Source organism: Siphateles boraxobius, unplaced genomic scaffold, assembly GCF_051911475.1.
Source record: "Siphateles boraxobius isolate OS27281-9 unplaced genomic scaffold, OSU_SipBor_1 30, whole genome shotgun sequence".
NCBI lineage: Eukaryota > Metazoa > Chordata > Actinopteri > Cypriniformes > Leuciscidae > Siphateles > Siphateles boraxobius.
The window spans coordinates 5908901-5924615 of record NW_027508920.1 but is presented as its reverse complement, the minus strand read 5'-3'; the positions used below and the strand labels follow the sequence as shown (position 1 = coordinate 5924615).

The 15715-nt window shown below is 43.9% G+C and overlaps 1 protein-coding gene across 1 annotated transcript in view; it reads left to right on the top strand.

Moving 5' to 3' along the window:
- dusp22a (dual specificity phosphatase 22a) overlaps nt 1-15431 on the top strand; it is a 113343-nt gene extending 97912 nt beyond the window's left edge. Inside the window, 2 exon segments of the mRNA XM_077248096.1 lie at nt 15262-15394; nt 15397-15431. Coding sequence (XP_077104211.1) covers nt 15262-15394; nt 15397-15431 — 168 coding nt within the window.
- Nucleotides 15432-15715: the final 284 nt, after the last annotated feature.

Here is a 15715-nt window from a genome sequence, read left to right as displayed (position 1 = left end):
TTGTAATTCCTTACAAACCATGCCTAAACAAACTTCTTGTCGTGTCTGTAAATTTTGATGCAGAATTTTATTTTATCTTATCACTTTGGGTAGGTACGCGAACCGAGAAATTCCACAACGCTTTATCTGTAGAGTGGTATAGGGATCCTCCATAGGGAGAGGCTAGTTGGCACTTCAGCACTGCATTGTCATCAGGTCCAGGCGAAAGTCCTTCGTCAGATCTGGAAACGGCCTGGATCCGGCAGGCTGCGGGAAAACCTCGGGATAAACAAAGACACTAAAATTAGCGTAGATGCCATTCTTCTTATGATGTAACGAGTACATCAGTATTTAAGGGAAGTGTTCCCAGTTCCGGCTGACCTAATCTAAGCAGCCTAATATTGAATTATAGAAGTCTATAGGGTGTAATGTGAATGCTAGGTCAAAGAGATGTGTTTTTAGTCTAGCTTTGAACTAAAAAGTAGACTCACAGCCTTAAATGTTATGCTACAGCACAGGCCCTTCATCAGTAATGGTGTTAGGTCAGACTGTAAATGTAAAATGCCCTCATACAGTATCTGCAATAATGAATCAAGCAAAAGTCACTTTTGTCACCTCCTCCTGTTTGGGAAATTGGTCAACTACCCTCACTGTACCCTCACCCATTCTCATGTATGATGTCAACAATGACTGAAGTTGTGTTAGAGGATGAAGGAGAAATGACTCATGATTGTGTTACGCAGATCAAGGTACACACGTCACCGGACAGATAGTCAAGGAAGTGTCTAGAATGTTGCAAGCCATTAGAGCCTAAATCGCACGGGCCACAATTAAGTGATGTTGATTACAGCAGCTGCAGTATTGTGTTAGGGAAGAAAAACCTGGACTCCTGTATCACAGTGTAAAGTTGTTCCCCCACTCCCAGGGATAGGATAGGACATGAGACAGTGAGGAGCCCAGGGAAGATCCGATTGCAATATGCACCGATGGCCAACCCCTGCGGTGAAGAATCCCTCATAGGCCTTCCCCCTCCATAGTCCATTATTACCTCACTGTTTCTTTAGGTGTCACAGGAAGAGAAATAGGGAAAGAGGGAACAATAGCAGACTCCGAAAAGGATACAACCCTAGTGTTTAAACAAATACTGCTACAACCCTAGTGTTTGAAGAAATACTGCTCTCTGTTTTTGTTTTCTTTCTACCTCTGTGCAGGTACCACTTGATGGCTATCCCGAGACCCATATGCACCGACCCCTTAACCTTTCGTATGAAGACACCACTTCCAGAAAACAAATAGACTCACTGCCGAGCCAACTATCACAAAAAAAACAAAAACAAAAAACAACGCAGAGACCTATAATTCTTCATGGTTTGGAAACTTGATTGGTAAACGTTGGCTGTGGATAAAGGAAATAGCAATTATGTGGTTGTTTGCTCTTCTGGCATATTATCTATGCGTCCATAGTATCAAGTTTTTTTCATTCAACAAATGAATCACGTCTCTCACGAAAAAATCACAGTTCCAACCAGTAAAGACTATTATCCATAAGAACTTCACGGACCCTCATTGCATGTTTGTTTTCTGTGTCAGCATGCAATTACAGAAACAGCAACGCAGATGTATGTGCCTGTAACGGTCACAAGTTACAAGAATTAACTTTTAAGTGTTTAAATTTGTATATAATGTGAGAGTTATTAGAACTCTCAAAGGGGGAAATGTTGTGTTACAAATTTATTAAAATGTTTAATTGAGCTTCCAATACTTTCCAATGTTTTTTTCCATTTTTGAGGCAACCAAGGTGTCGGACATTAACCTCTTGTCACTTCTCAAAGTTCAGCTGGGCTTTTGTTGATCTAATCATGCTGATTGGATTAGCATCTCAAGGCTCTGAGTTACACCTTTTGTCTTTGAGTTTCTGTCTCGGTGCGGGAAATCCTGCCCGTTCTGTTCTCATGTCTCAGCTCATTTACATGCTTTGTTCATCACAATGTTAAGCCCTGCCCTTAAATGTGTATAAATTGCAAGAGAATGTTTCCCTTAGTTAGACTTGGGTAAGATTTTGGACGAAGCAGACTACAGCAAATAAAGAATCCTGCTTAAAAGATACCCCCAAGTCTCCTGGTCTTCGCTTCTGAGTTCCTAAACTTTAGAAGAAAATAGTTCACAACAGTATACTTAACTGAACAGAGCTGCTCACACTACATGTTCTGTTAAACTAAAAGAGAAAAAGACATGATTGTTAGGAAATGATTGTTACAAATTTTAAAGTTATAATTTATAGAAATTTTAAGAAAGAAATCATTTAGCTGTTGAGAGTATGTTGACAGTCTGTGTAGTAACTGTAGTTGTATAGCTGAGCTCCAGAAAATCAGTAATAAGGAGGCTTTGACAGTTACAGATTTGAAAAACAAAAAGGCAGGAATAAAGAACCCTAAACTCTAACACAAAGAACCATTTCAGCATATAAAGGGTTCTTGAGGACGATACGATACTAAATAGAACTGTTACTACGTGTAAAGAACCTTTAAAGAACCATATTTTTTTTAGAGTGTAGAATATCAAAATTAACTACAGGCGGTAGATCCTTTTCCCCTCTAGCACCTAAACTTTGGAACAGTCTTCCTAGCATTTTTTGAGAAGCAGACACACTCTGTCAGTTTAAATCTAGACTAAAAACATATCTCTACACATAGAACATCATACATTTCTATTATTCAAATCAGTTAAATGATTGTTAGGCTGCATAAACTAGGTCCGACGGATGAGGGAAAACTTCCTATAACACCTGATGTACTCTTTACATCATAAGAAGAATGGCATCTACGCTACTGTTAGTCTTTCTGTTTATTCCGAGGTTTACTGTAGTCAGCCAGATGTGGGCCGTATCCAGATCAGATGGTGGACCTGGGCCTAGACACAACCACAACGCATGATGCAATTATCCAGATCCAGGCTGAATCCAGATCAGATTGAGGATCTGCGCCTAGACACGACCACAACGCATCCCTGAAGTGTCAGCAGAGATTGGGTCAACTAGACTCTCCCCTGTGACTCTCCCCTGTGATCCCCAGCCATCAGCACTGATCCTCAACAAACCCGTCTCCATACCGGCGTGATGACTCCGATCTTCAACCAGATGAAACTGGATAAAAATTCTGAATGTTCTGATCCAATCTGACTTCTGACCTGTATTGCTGCCTCAATCATAACCATACACTGTTCGTTCGTTGGCCAGAGAAGAACTGGCCCCCCGACTGAGCCTGGTTTCTCCCAAAGTTTTTTTTTCTCCATTCTGCCATCTGATGGGGTTTTGGTTCCTTGCTAGTGTCGCCTTTGGCTTTTGGCTTGATTAGTTGGGGACATTTAAGGGTGCTCTAGGTGTCGGGTGACGTCACTTCTTGTTGACGTTTAAAGTATTGTCAAACAAAACGGAGGCTAGCTAGACCCTCCCCCCTCCTCATCCGCACACTAACCCCCCAAACCCCCCCCCAAATACTTCTTGTCAGTTATTGGCTGGAACAGTTTGTTATGTTTCGTAGTGCGGGTTGGCCCAGTTTGTTTTTTGTTGCTGTTTGTGGAGCCTGGGGTGTCTGCAGAGACCGTGTTTTTTTACAGTGCGTTCAGGGTACAGGCAGCTAGCGGATAGTGAGGAGATGTTTGCTGTATGTGACAAAAAATGTTTTGGCCTAAAAAAACGCATGACACCTTTAATATTCAGCAATATAATTGATCTGCCTGCATTGACTGAATTATATGAGAACTGAACTGAGCTGGACGATGACATCACTGTTTGACATCACTGTTATATATATATATAAATTAACTAAATTAATAACTTTTTTACAACCAAAATGAACCATCACTGAACTTACATAAAATGGACTATGACACTATTTTCTTCTAAATCTGCTGTACAGCAGAAACAAACTTTGTTGCATTATTGCATTAGTTATCTCTGTAAAGCTGCTTTGAAACAATCTGTCTTGTAAAAAGCGCTATATAAATAAAGGTGACTTGACACCCCTGAACTAATACTTAGTCGAAGCACCCTTTGATTTCATTAGAGCACTCAGTCTCTTCGGATAGGAGTCTCTCAGCTTGGCACGTCATGACTTTTCATTAATATTTTCCAACTCTTCTTTGCAAAAACGTTCCAGATCTGGCCAAAAAGTTAATTCTTGGTCTCATCACACCATAACACATTTTTCCATCAAGGTTTTGGAAGACTGGATATGTTTTTGCAAAGTTTAGCCAGGCTTGGATGTTGTTGTTGTTGTTTTAGTTAGAAAGATACATTGGAGATAGTGGTCACATTTAGGCCTCTTAACAGCCACCCTGACCAGTTTTCCCTGTCTTCTCATAAATTTTGGATAAAGTCACTGTTATACTATTGTCTCCACTTGTTGATGACTGTCTTCAATGTGTTTCATGATATATCTAATGCCTTGGAATTGTTTTGTAGCTCTCATCTGATTGCAATCTTTTCAAAAATGGGATCCTGTTGATGCTTTGTAAGCTCTTTGTGGTCCATGGCTCTTTTAGTAGCATGCCACCAAGATGCCAGAAAATATTACAAGAACAGCCGAGATCATAAGTCACATGTTTTCCTTTGTTCAGTTTTCCCACCACTCCTTTGTTACCATGGTCATCATCATTATGAGTTAATTTGGTTCAGCTGTATTCTGTTAATCATCCTCATTTGTGTTTGCTATATAAGTTGGTCCCTCACATTCGTTCTCTGTCCGATCACTGTTGTGTTTGTTATAACCTGTCTGCCTGCTTAAAGGAGAACTCCAGGCAATTTTTAAATTAATCTTGATCGTTATACCTTTGTGAGTACTGTCTATAGAAAAATAAAATAACCGGATTGGTGCTTGCAACACGGAGCTGCTACAGCTAATGCCCAGAGCTCCCACTCAGCTAAAACGGCAGTTATGAGGGCATATACATAAAAAGTGTCTTTGTGCCTCTTAACAGACACAAAATGCAATTAAAATGTCTGTCCAGCATGAACAGGGCCCTTACATGTGAACAAGATGGATTTAGCAACTTAGCCATTGTTTAAATTCACCTAAATAGTGTTTTACACAGCTAGCTGTAGTCTCGTTCTGAAGTCCCGTGGGAACTCGGTTGTAGCCGGAAAAAGGCAGAATCTCGAGGTCATGGAAAGGAAGACGATGAAAATTTAAGTTCTTGTATTTTCGCATTCTGTTGCCACAATTCGGAACGGCACAAACGCAAACCAATTCTTCATCACTTGTGAGCAACTCCGATCAACACTCTTCATACACTAAGCTCCTCCCACATGCACACTATTTACCTTTTTCCGGCTACAACTGAGATCCCACGGGACTTCAGCACGGGACTACAGCTAGCCGTCTAAAACACTATTTAGGTGAATATCTAGGTGAGTATCTTGTTCACATGTAACGGCCCTGTTCATGTTGGACAGACATTTTAATTGCATTTTGTGTTAAGAGGCACAAAGACACTCTTTATGTATATGCCCCCATAACTGCCGTTTTAGCTGAGTGGGAACTCTGAGCATAAGCTGTAGCAGCTCCGTGTTGCAAGCACCAATCCGGTTCGTTTTTTTTCTTCTATAGACAGTAGTCACAAATGTATAACGATCAAGATTAACTTAAAAATTGCCCGGAGTTCTCCTTTAAGTAATTATTAAACTTTGAGTGTTTTGATCTTGTTCCGTCTGTCTTCGTCTTCCTGCCTGAACACAAGTGTGACAATGGGTTGTTGTAAAAATCGCACATAGACTAACGAGTCTCAACAAAACAGTCTATAATCGAAACAGAATTACTACCACATTAGCACAAACGAGAACAGAAGAGAATACAGGGGAACTCAGGGTTTAAGTGCATGAAACAAAAAAGGGATCTTATTAGGAAACAAGTGAACAGAATAATGAACAAATGAGTTACCATGGAGACTAACAAAAACTAATACAGACATGACAGGAACTAACTAAACAGAACATACACGTTAAGACAGGTCCATTATTTCACATGAGCTTGACGAATAGTTAATGCTGAAGACAGCCACACCCTATAAAATGGTCTCCACAGTTATGCAGTTATTTTAAGTTTTTATTTTTATTTTTCTGAAATGTTTCACTTTGGTTTACAGTGGAATTGCATAGATTGCAATAAATGTATAACATTCTGATATTATTTATTGTTTCAATTTTTGCATTACAAAAAAACTGCCCTTTTTAACAGGGGTGTATAGAATTTTTATATCCACTGTACTCACACAGGTTGCGTTTCCATGTTTTATGGGGACTTTCGATAGCAATCATTTTTATACTGTACAAACTGTATATTCTATCCCCTAAACCTACCAATCACAGAAAACTTTGTGCATTTTTACATGTTCAAAAAAAATCACTTAGTGTGATTTATAAGTTGTTTTCCTCATGGGGACCAAAAATGTCCCCATAAGGACAAGGATTTCGGATATTGCTATCTTCGTGGGGACATTTTGTAAGGACAAACGTAGGGTTTACCTGAACCACACACACACACACACACACACACACACACACACACACACACACACACACACACACACACACACACACACACACACACACACACACACACACACACACACACACATAGTGGCGTGCACAGACCTCCGCAGGGGCAGGGGCCGAAGGACCAAAAATAAAAAAAAAAGAAGAAGAGTTTGTTGTTTTTTGGGTTTTTTTTAAATTCATTATTTCCTTGGCATTCTATGAAACGATGTTGATACAATTAGAACGCATAACACATCAAACGAAAATAGGGAAATTATTATAATATTACTAAATATTATTTAGAGCACAACTTTTATGAATTTTGAAGCGTACGAACAACCACGGTTGCATGACTTCAACGTCTCCATCACTAAGCTTCCGACAACTCTTTCAGGGTACGTTTACATGACAACGATGTACTAAAAACTGAAGTTTTCACAAACAGACAACAAGAATTTTTTTTTTTTTTTGTACAAAAATCCCCCTTTCACAAGAATTTGCGAAAATGACTAAAAACGCTGTATATGCATAGCAGGCCAGTAGTTGGCAATGTCACTTTATGAAGAAACACTACACGCGTATAGACTGAACACGTAATGACTGAACGTCACCGTTTTAAAAATCTTGCACTTTGAAACCAGTTTTCAAAAGTTTGCATTTTCAGGGCCCCAAAATGCCATTGTCATGTAAACGAACGGCCAAAACGTTTTAGTTGAAAATGGTGTCATGTAAACGGCCCCTCAGTCTTTGTTTAAAAACATTTTCCCTGAAAGTTAAAGCTAGAAATGTTTTCAAGAGCATGATTATAAACACAACGAAGCTGTGAAAGCCAATTAGTGAGTAGATGAGTTTACCTGTTCGGCTAATGACATTTAATGTCTACAACAACCTCTGTAGCCTTTTTTAGCAACTTGTTAGCAACCGCCTTTTACAAGACAAGTGAAAGCTTAAAAAAATATCACAAGAGAGTATTACTGATGTATTTTATAAGAAAAGTGAACATATCTTGAGCCTGTGCTCGCCACAGACCTAATTTCAAGCATTTAACCAAAAACCCATTCAAAAAAACCATTGACTTCAAGACAGTAGAACCAAAAGTGCTAAAATGCTAACTCTTCTGTTTCTGGGTTTTGGCCAACAACATTTTGCATTCTCTTCAAATTGTTGCATCATCATGTACTTACCAAACAAAACAGTGAAAAGGTAATCAAGAAGGTAATTATGAGGATTTCATGTTTAGTTTAGTTGATGTTGTAAATTGTATGTATGTAGTGAGCATAGTGTTAGCCATCATGCAATCAGTAGCCTACCACTTTACAATAAGGTTTCATTAAGTTAGTTAAATTTGTTAACATGAACTAATAATGAACTGCCCTTCTACAGCATTTATTAATCTTAGTTAATATTAATTTCAGCATTTTCTAAAACATTATTAAAATTAAAAGTTGTATGTGTTAACATTAGTTAATGCACTGACTGTGACATAACATGAACAAACAATTAGCCTAACAGGTATATTATTATTAACTAAGATCAAACATGAGCAACACATTTGTTACTGTATTTGTCAGTTCATGTTAGCTAATACTGTACATGAATAATAAACAAATGAACCTTATTGCAAAGTGTTTCTATGAAATCAAATATATTAATTCCTTACAATTTAGAGTTGGACATGGACTTAAGATTTCATTTCACTAGAGTATTTCCCCAAGCTAATAACACTTGCCTTGGATAAAAACGAATGACATTGTCAGACTCAGAATGCGGCTGAAATCGAGTTATACTTTTATTTTAGTTAAGCATAACTCACAGGCTGCCGCAACTTTTACAGTAGCAAGGTAGGATCAATGTAACTTTTCCATATTAGCTTAACGTTACCCGCTGCTCCTGTAGTTTGAAGGCTCGCGGCGAACTGCTGCGTATGAGGCGCTGCACAGGAAACTCCGCCTGCCACTTCATCTCCGCCAAATGCGGATGTAGGCCTATACTATTTTTTTTGTATTATTATTGTAAGTGGCAATAGTGTATACGTGTATTGTTATTTATTATACTATTTATAATTATTATTATTATTATTATTATTTAAAATTATCAGAGAGGGGCACAATATATTTTGAGACCAACGGGGCAGGGGCTTGAGCCCCCCCGGCCCCCCTCCTTTGCACGCCACTGCACACACACACACACACACACGCACACACGCACACACGCACACACTCTTTGTGTTTCCATGTTTTACAGGGACATTCCATAGACATCATTATTTTTATACTGTACAAATTATATATTCTATCCCCTTAAAGGAATAGTTCACTTAAAAATGAAAATTCTGTCATCATTTACTCACCCTCAAGTTGTTTCAAACCTGAATGAATTTCTTTCTTCTGCTGAACACAAAAGTGTTACCAAACAGTTGATGTACCCCATTGACTTGTATTTTTTTTTTCCCTTAGGGTCAACCTAAACCTACCCATAACAGAAAACTTTCTGCATTTTTACCTTTTCAAAAAAAATAATTTAGGATGATTTATAAGCTGTTTTCCTCATGGGGACCAAAAAATCTCCCCACAACATATACCAGAACCACACACACACCTACTTATTATCACTATAATCATTATTTTTTTACCCATCTTTGCTATCCTGGCATGCTTTTTAAGCAGTGCTGAAGGATTTGCTGTGCCCATCTACACTGGACACTTGTTGGTTGAATTTTACTTTTGTTTTTGAGCAAATTCATTCAATGTATATTTGTCTAAACCAGCATTTTTAGCACAAGCCTTTAGATCGTCCTGGTTGGAGGAGGGAACGGAGGACGTAGTCGACGGTCGACTGAATTGGGATCTCGCTAGAGAGCCTATCCTCTTCGAGTACTATTGAACGAGCCAATGTAATTGACGTGCGTGATTCGCATCACACACTCCGAACCCGCGGCGCGGGTATAAATACGGAAGTGGATGCACGCACTAGTTGCTTTTTGCTGAGGAGCCGAGAGTAACCCGGGGTCAGCGGTGGTCCAGCGGTAGTGGCAAGGGGACTATGTCCTCCGTTCCCTCCTTAAGGGAACGGTGGGTTGCATACACAACCAGGACGTTCCCTTTCAGTCGATAACGTCAGACGTAGTCGACGGTCGACTGAATTGGGATAACCTTTGAAAACGCCACTAACGCTGCCACCTTCCAGTGCCTAAACCAAAGCCTCCTGATGCCCCCGCAAATTTAAGGCGGGGAAGGACAGGGCTTAGGCCAGGGAAGTCACTGCTGTTCCTACAGGACCACTGGGAAAGCGTTCCCTGTACATTGGAAGGAAGGGATGCTGCGGAAGCCACATCCAACCCAGAGGGAGGTAACGTGGAGAATACACATATGAACTGGGCGGAAACCGGGCAGTCTAACATATGGAATGTCACTGGGGTGGCTCCAGCCTAAGACGGGGGAGACACACCGGACAGTGACGGCAGAGAGACTCTGCCGAGGGAAAACACGGGCTCGCCGCAGGGAGCCGTATCGTGGAAGAATACACATATGGGGTCGCCGTAGGGACCGCAACATATGGACCCAGCCTAACACAGGTTCCACACTGCTTACGAGTGGTAGGCCTAACACCAGACGTTCCGCAGGTCCGACGTCGGAGGGGTGTGGAGGAACTCAACAGGGTTCAATTTTAAGGGAACTCAACTGGAGTAGAAAGGCGCACGTATCCAGTCCATAGGAGGGGAATGGCGCAGCAAGCCGACACTTGAACCGGGCTCACGGTAAAACTGGCTTCATGAGAAGGGAGCCCACGGGAAGCAGCGGTTCAACTAGGTGTCGTCCAGCCCCCAACTCTAGAATCTATTTAGCAAAGCATATTGTCAACGCCCAGGCGGAGCACTTTACACTCATCATAGAGGAGCTCAACACCTAAGTGGACATGTTGCATCTCGGATTTTTACCGAAATGAAGGCAAGCACTAAGTGCAACTTTGCATGGAAACAGCCTTCCCTCTCTGCTGAGTTCCAACAGATATTTGTAGAGCTGGTCTGAGGTCTATGGCTTGCATTTTGTACACGTCCAAGCGAACGGACAGAGAAGCCAGGGCTGGATCTGCCTCCTCCAGGGCAGCGCTTGCAGGCTCACCACCTGCTCCTATTACGGGAGAGGTAGGAACCCTTGGGCACAATCCGAGCCGGGGTGTCAGCTTGTGAGAGTTAGCCGGCCCAGACTCCAGGCACAATACGTTGAGCGAAAGCGAGCAAGTCCCTACCCTCTAGTAGAGACCACGTGAGCAGGAGAACTGATATAACAGAATTCTTAACTCACTGCCTGCAGTGGCTCAGGGGCGGTCTCTGCAGTGCAGTCGGAGCACCAGGAGCATTTCTGCTCAGCACTGCGTGTAATGAATTCACTGAGCTACAGTAGCATTTCTGCTCAACACCTGAGTGTGATGAACTCACTGAGCTACAGGAGCATTGCTGCTCAACACCTGAGTGCGATGAACTTCACTGAGTTTCAGGTGCATTTCTACTCAACATGAAGTGTGATGAATTCACTGACTTGAGCAGGCGCAAGGCGACCATGAGTCGCAGTAGCTTTTAGAAGGCTCACTGGGGTTAAACGCATTTCTGCGGGCCCCTGGGGCAGCTGAGAGCCAGTGTTTGTCCAAGGGTAGTCTGCTCGGTTTGTACAAACACTGGCAGGAAGACGAAACCGGAGGGGCAACTGAGCGGCCCTGGAATGGTCATGACCCAGCTGGACCCAGGGGATGGAGTCTCCACTTGCCCTGGCTATAACTGTCATGAGGCTCGATGGCGGCACGATTGAGTAAAGCGGGAAGAGTGGAACAAAGCGTCCTCAGATGCTTCTGACTCCAAGGAGGAGGTGACGGGTGAGTTGTGACATGTAAGGGAAGCTTGCGCAACGGTCGCAATGTCTAACAACTCGAGGCACGATTGCCCGTGTAGTCGAGGGTCGCCCAGGCCCCCGTTAAAACACGCCCTTTGTACATGGCCCCTCTGTTGAAGAGGGTTTGGCAGCAGACCGGGATGAACTATAGTCACACAGGGTGAGCTGCTCTGCCACGGTCACCTCGGGACTCGATCATGAAGCTAGCGCTGAAGCGGTCACATATGGAGGAAGCAAATGACTGCAACTACCATATACCCCAGGAGCCTTTGAAAGTTCTTTCAGTGGGACCCTTTCTCACTTCAAACACCAGCTGAACACATTCTCATTGGAGAGACGTGTTAGACCGAGTCCATCTCCAAAACTGAAAAAGAGATACTCAGCCCGTGGGCGAGATTACTCTCTTCCAGTTGACCTGAAGACCCAACGGGCTCGAAGGGAAGGGCACTGTACTGATACTCCACCCTTACACGCAACCCACAGGATGGCCTGCGGTGCGGAAGGTAGAGATCTGTTTTTAAGCACATGTCTTTCAGGTCGGAGCTGCAGACCAATCTTGGGCCAAGATGGTCACGACCCACCACCTAGTAGCACGAAGAACGAGTTTACAACTGGCCTTCGTACCGGCTGGAGGAGCAGCTATATCAAATCCTTCGCCAGCAGGATAAGATAAGCACGCACAAGTCAGGAGCACTGCTCAACACTCGGTGTGATGAATATCACTGAATTTTCAGGAGCACGTCTGCTCAACACCTAATGTGATGACTATCACTGACTTGAGTGGGGTAGCCGAGCCTGAGGTGGGGCAGCAAAGTAGAGAGAGTGGTGTTAGTGTGCTGTGCAACACTTACCTGTCTCCACAAGTGGCAGGGGGCGCGTGAGAAGGCGGATGACCGGGTCCTCGAACGCACCAAGCTGTCTGCTGGCGACCAAGGGCGAGCTGAGGGGTGTAAGGCTATACAGGATCACACCCGCCAGACTGGCCCTCTTGGGACCCAGGAACAGATGAAATTGCTCTCTCTTTGAAGTGTGGGTACCGCTTGCTCCGCTTTTTTTTTTCTTTTTTTTTTGGGAGCCAGCGGCGGAACAGACACACACACAAACAAAGGCTCCACCCGGCCCTCACCCGGGGGGAGGGAGTGATCGTGCCACTCCAAGAGCATCTCATCCATTCCTGGGCGGCGGCGGGGGAACGCCCACGGCGACGAGCAGGCGGAGGAGCTGCCACCGGCGCAGGATGTGCCGGATGACCTCCGTCTGCGCTTGAGCGGCAGAGAACTGTTGGAGTTCTCCACCGCGTCGCCGACAAGCCAAACCTGGGAAATTGGGGAGACCAGGAACCGAACCTTGTCCGCATCCGCCATACCAACCAGGCTGAGCCAACGAAGGCGCTACTGTACCACCTAAGTGGACATCGCCAGACCGATCACGCACGCTACGACACTCATGCCCCGGAGGGTGAGGTCGGATGCAGTGCGGTGCTCACCTATGAGCGCACGGTCTGGATTACCCTCGTGCATGCCATGGGTGCCCTAGCCTGCAGCAACGCCATGGCACGCAAGAGGAAGCGGCTTGCCCACAGGCTTTGTAAGCTCTGCCCGTCAGAACGGACGAAAACTCACAGGCCTTAGGGGGGAGACGAGGATCCCCCCAAAAGGCAGCAGCTGCCGGACACAGGTGGACCTGTGTCGACAGACCGCTCCAATGGAGGGACACCTCGCAACCCTTCACCGTTCCTCCATCAAGGGTAATGAGGGGGAAAAGCTATTCAGGCAGTTTCTGGCAGAGAAAGATGCTGTTCACCACCTGATAAGCTCTCCATGCATTTCGGGAAAGAAAGGCACTGGGGCGGCGAGCTGAGAACCAGCGCGGCCCGCCCCAAGATACCTAACTCCAGATTCCAACCGAGACTGAACGGGACACGGTGGAGGTTCCACTCGAGCCCGGCAGCCTCGGCGGCCCGTTTCAGCATAGCTGATAATTCTGGATCCGGCTCGGGCAACATTCAACTCCCGGAGGGAGACAATGCAGCCGAGTCATCATCTCTAGAAGTCAGCTCACCCTCCGATGCTGCAATCGGCCTCCTGTCCTCCAGGGGAGCCCCGAGTGAAACCGCTGGCCCACCCATTACAGATGGACCAGCAGACAACACAGGAGGCTCCAGTGGTTGCAGTGGAAGGGAGGAGTGAGGAGCCCACAGGGAATGGTTACCAGGCGGGACATCCAACACTATCCTCCGGTCACCCATCCCACACAGCACCCGAGGGTGGGGCATGGTAATGGGGACTCGCTCTCCGCGAACAAAGGCGAGTCTCGCCCTCAACACTGCGACCGTCATGTTCCCACAGTGAAAACATGAGCTGTCCACAAAAGCTGTCTCAGCGTCCTGTAAGCCCAAACACGTGACACAACAGTTGTGACCATCAGAGAGAGACAGGGAACGACCGCATCCAGAAACGCACGGGCGGAATGACATCTTGAAAAAGACGCAAACTTGTTGCTCTTTCAGAAAATAGGACCGTCACCAGTGCCGGAGCACACAGGGGAATGACCGCGGCAACACTGAACAGAGAACTGAAACAGTGAAGCACTCACTTTTCCGCCCTCTAACCAGCCATCAACACACACAAACATTTAGAGATTTGTAGCTGTTAAAACAGCAGTTGAGAGCTCAAAGCTCGCGATCACCGCTGCACTCGCGCTGTAGAACACCAGCACTGGGAGAGTCTTCCTGAAGAACAGTGTTTTTTAAGTGTGTGTTTTAACAGTGTACATTTGTAACAAATATATTAATGCAGTCAGTTGTTTAAGTTATTTAGGATATTAGTCATTCAAAAATGGCTCTAAGTATGAGGATGTATTAGTGTACAACATGTGAAAACATGTTGTATGGCATGCCTAAACTAGTAACAGTCTGCCTGGAAACTAACCGGATGTCTGTCCTCCCACTCTATTCCAGCACAGACCCTGAGCAGGGCTATGTGCCAGGGAATTCCCAACTCCCTCCTCAAGACATGACACTAGACCGATAAATACATTAATGCATGCTGAGATGGTGTGTTTCTAGTGGATGATACCGATTTCTGTGGAAAATGACCTACTGATGACAGGGGAATGATGTGAGGATAAGGTTATTTAAACAGAGCTCAGGTTTTATTAAAACATTGTGATGCCATTCCTAGATGAAAACCCTGCATGGGATTCCTAGTCAAAAATTCTGTCATACCATTCAGCCACTACCATACCAACACTTATTGAGGGAGTGATTCTGGTTTGATCAATGAATTTTTGTTCAACATTTGATCAGGGCATTGTGACCAAAAGTGAAACTGATTTCTAACTAATTAAGTTCTTGCGAGTTTAAGATTTTCCAGAAAAGCCTGTTTCCAGTAGGCGTTTGCATGGGGCTGTCCTTTAATAAGAAAATGAAAGATTGTCATGCAACTTTTGAGTTTTTGTTTATGTAAAGAAACGAGATTGACTCACTGAGGTCGCCCCAGTACAACAGAGAACGGCCCCTGACAACACAAATCTACTTTCAGTTAGGCATCAGGAAAACATTTGACATAATAAAATGGCATACAGAATGATGTTATGATTTCCCTTTTTTGTCTCTACCCCAAACCATGCACAGTAACTGAAAATAAGCTGATGTCGTCTCTGAGTAATACCACAACCTTCAGTCTGTTCTGGTTTTGATGACAGAGCAGGTTAACACAATTGCTCTCTCTCTCTCTCTCTCTCTCTCTCTCTCTCCCCTCTCTCTCTCTCTCTCTCTCTCTCTCTCTCTCTCTCTCTCTCTCTCTCTCTCTCTCTCTCTCTCTCTCTCTCTCTCTTTCTCTCTCTCTCTCTCTCTCTCTCTCTTTGCGGGCCAGCTATACACCCAGCACCTTTGAAGACCAGGAACAAGTCAAAGCTTTACTGAGTCTATATGCAGAACAGGGGCGACAAAATGATCCGGAGCGGATGAGCCAGAGCTCTCGCATTTACCCATATCCTGCAACCAATACAGTGCATCAGGCAGCAACAGATGAAAGCAGACATGACACCAGTCTCTGCTTTACCACATGCTTTAACCCTAGCTGGACAGTAATGGTATGTGAGGCAGTTTCACATGTGCAGTTCATTTCAAAAGAGAGATTGCAGAGCACTCGCCTTTATTTTCTAGACATGCTGATGTGAGCACTCTGAAGTGTTCAGATTCATCTTGAGAGCATTAAGCACTATGATTCAAAGGGAATTTCTTTTTTTCTTTATTAAATCCCTTAAAAGTTGATTGAGTCTATTAGCTTGATTCACCATAATTGTTGCATTTTAT